This window comes from Macrobrachium nipponense, chromosome 22 (assembly GCF_015104395.2).
Source record: "Macrobrachium nipponense isolate FS-2020 chromosome 22, ASM1510439v2, whole genome shotgun sequence".
NCBI classification, from domain to species: Eukaryota; Metazoa; Arthropoda; class Malacostraca; order Decapoda; family Palaemonidae; genus Macrobrachium; species Macrobrachium nipponense.
In genome coordinates this window covers 15,572,645-15,575,472 of record NC_087213.1, presented here as the reverse complement: position 1 = coordinate 15,575,472, position 2,828 = coordinate 15,572,645, and the positions used below count along the sequence as shown (strand labels likewise).

At 33.4% G+C, this 2,828-nt stretch overlaps 1 protein-coding gene across 5 annotated transcripts in view; it reads left to right on the top strand.

The window, feature by feature from the left end:
• LOC135198507 (solute carrier family 49 member 4-like) overlaps nucleotides 1-2,047 on the top strand; it is a 26,860-nt gene extending 24,813 nt beyond the window's left edge. For 4 of the 5 annotated variants that reach the window (XM_064226133.1, XM_064226132.1, XM_064226135.1 and 1 more), the window contains exons 10-11: nucleotides 1-21; nucleotides 1,216-1,603. The exon at nucleotides 1-21 is cut by the window's left edge and continues 162 nt beyond it. In XM_064226133.1, the coding sequence (XP_064082203.1) occupies nucleotides 1-21; nucleotides 1,216-1,340 (146 nt within the window). In that variant the 3' untranslated portion in view covers nucleotides 1,341-1,603. The other variant, XM_064226134.1, reaches the window with a different exon arrangement.
• The last annotated feature ends 781 nt before the right edge of the window (nucleotides 2,048-2,828 follow it).

Genomic DNA, 2,828 nt, shown 5'->3' with positions numbered 1-2,828 from the left:
TGTTCATGATTCCCAATATCGGTAAGGAACTTAATGGCGAGTTATTGCGCGGAGGGTTGGCAGGCTATGGGGCATGGGAGAGTTGTGCAGAAAAAAATAATATTAACAATTTCAAATGTGTATGGGATTTTAATCAAGGTATTGTCAAAATGATAAGGTTTTCTATTTTTGTGCGCACCCGCAGGCACATACATTGATATACAATAGGCACATACACAGATCTTATATATATGCATATATATGTATATATATAATTATAATTATATATATATATATATATACATATATATATATATATATATATATATATATTTGTATATATACGAGTATAATGATCATTGTATATGAAGTTGCTTTTGAGCCTATAACAATCGCAAAAGCTCCCAACACGATGAAGACTGCACTACCATAGCCGGACCCACTCCCCCGGCCTTGAATGCAATTGCCCTTGTATATCACCCTACCCACAATATCCCTTTGTCAGTGTGCAACATGAGCTGTTAACAGCGAGACCATGACGTTCATCAGGCTATGCAGAATTGCATGGCGAAGAATGGCTTTGTGTTCAGTTACCTTTTTCCTGCATCCTGGAAAAACACAATTTTGAATTCTGCGACTGAAAATCGTCCTAAACAACTAAATATATCTAAATTATTTAGATCTGCAAAGTATCCGCATCCACAACGGTACGGTCATCAAATATCAACATCGCATCCGCAAAATTGAAATAACTGATATCCGCATCCCTCATCCGAAAATTCCATTTTTAGACATCCGATACTGCTCTAGTATAAATAAAATAAATAAATAAATAAATAAAAAATATATAAATATATATATATATATATATATATATATATATATATATATAATATATATATATATATATATATATACATCGATCTACAAATATCCTTTAATATCTAATTTGCTCTAACTCGGAATTAATATATTTTCATATATGTTAACCAAAGGGGAATTTTTTAGTCGATAAGAAATTCCCCTTCGGTTAACATATATGAAAATATATTAATTCCAAGGTAGACCGAATTAGATATTAGAGGACATTTGTAGCTCGATGCATGTATATGGATCACGGTAATGTGATATGATTTATCTATATATATATATATATATATATATATTATATATATATATATATATATATATATATATATATATATACATAAACACATAACGTCGTCTCCGTTTCAGGTTACGATTGGGTAACGTATGCGTTACTGGCAACGGGCTCCACCTCAATCCTTTTACTCGTTTTCGTAGAAGAGAATTACAGGAGAACGAACGTGGATAAACAGGCTTGTGAGAAAGGTCAATGAACGCCAGGTACGAACACTATGAGCTATGTGACCTCCTACTGAGTACGTGATATCATTTTGTAACTGATCTGAATCTAATTTCCTGTGTGTAAGTTACACGAACTCATTCTTTTGACAGTGATAAATAATCTGTTTTCTTTTTCATTTGTATCCAGTTGCCTCACCTTTTCATTGTGTATTTAATTAAATCTCGACAGACTTCTTGATGATAATGAAATATATATTTGTTGTTTCTACACGACTAAAAGTATCATTGTTGCAATCTTCTGCCTTTTTCAGCCCACTCAAGTTTTCACCGGAAGAATTATATTTTTTCTTAATTCTCTTCATTCTATAATTCAGTGAATTGATAGAAAAAATATATTCTTACTTCACATTAGACATGTAACGCCAGTTCAAAGAAGTTATCAGTCAGTGAAAATGCGCATATCACTTTAAATCAAACGGGTTCTGAACTACAAAGAATGCCATGTTTACTTCGCTACAAAACTAACACTACGATGCATACCATACATCCTTATAAACAGGATACAGTTTTCTGTTCATGTATTTTGAATACAACTACAGGTGATCGTAACTGACATAAGGCCACCCTCGTCAGAATTTACCACAGATTGCACTTCATAGGCATTACTCAGCCTTTCAGACTACTCCGACTTCTCTTGTTCCAGTCTTAAGAGTTTTATTTTGACGTAAATAAACACACACACACAAATATATATATATTATATATATATATATAATATATATATATATATATGTATAATGTAAATATATATATATATATATATATATATATATTATATATAGTATATATATATATATATATTCTTTATGTACTACAACTAAATTTTAAATAATTGTTATGACATATATCCTGGCTGGTGAGGTCAGTTGTTGGTAAGGTTTTATACAAGAATGTTTCTCTTTTGTAGCCAAAATTATTTATACTCTGAAGAAACCACACTTCAAAATCTTTAATCTTCAAGGTGTCATCCATTTTCATTCTTAGACAGCACACTTAATACTGAAATATCTAGGAGAGATATTTATCTATGCATCACCGAAAAGCATGATAATTAACTAAGCAAAAAACCATAACAATACTGAAGTTTCAGTCTTAGAAAGACCTTTTTTCTTTAAAGCTGTGACCACACGCACGCAATTAAATACCTTGTGCACAGACCCTAATTCCAAGCTGATATGGTCCGTGAAAGAACAAAAACATCTGTTGTCTCTACAACATCAAGAAAGAAACACAGACAGTTCTCCTAAAGCTCCAGTCTAAAAGGCATTATCACCGCATGCACCCAGCCTCCCACACGCATCCCCGCCATTATCACCGGGCACTCCATTTCCCCGACACCAGCTTTAGCTTGACTCAGGAGTCAGGACCTCTCAGTGGGTCCTCCTGGCTTGACTGAGGTAGTGCGGGAATGTCGGCAGCATTGCAAACGCGGGACGGCCAAAGCTCTTCTTGTTCCGTCG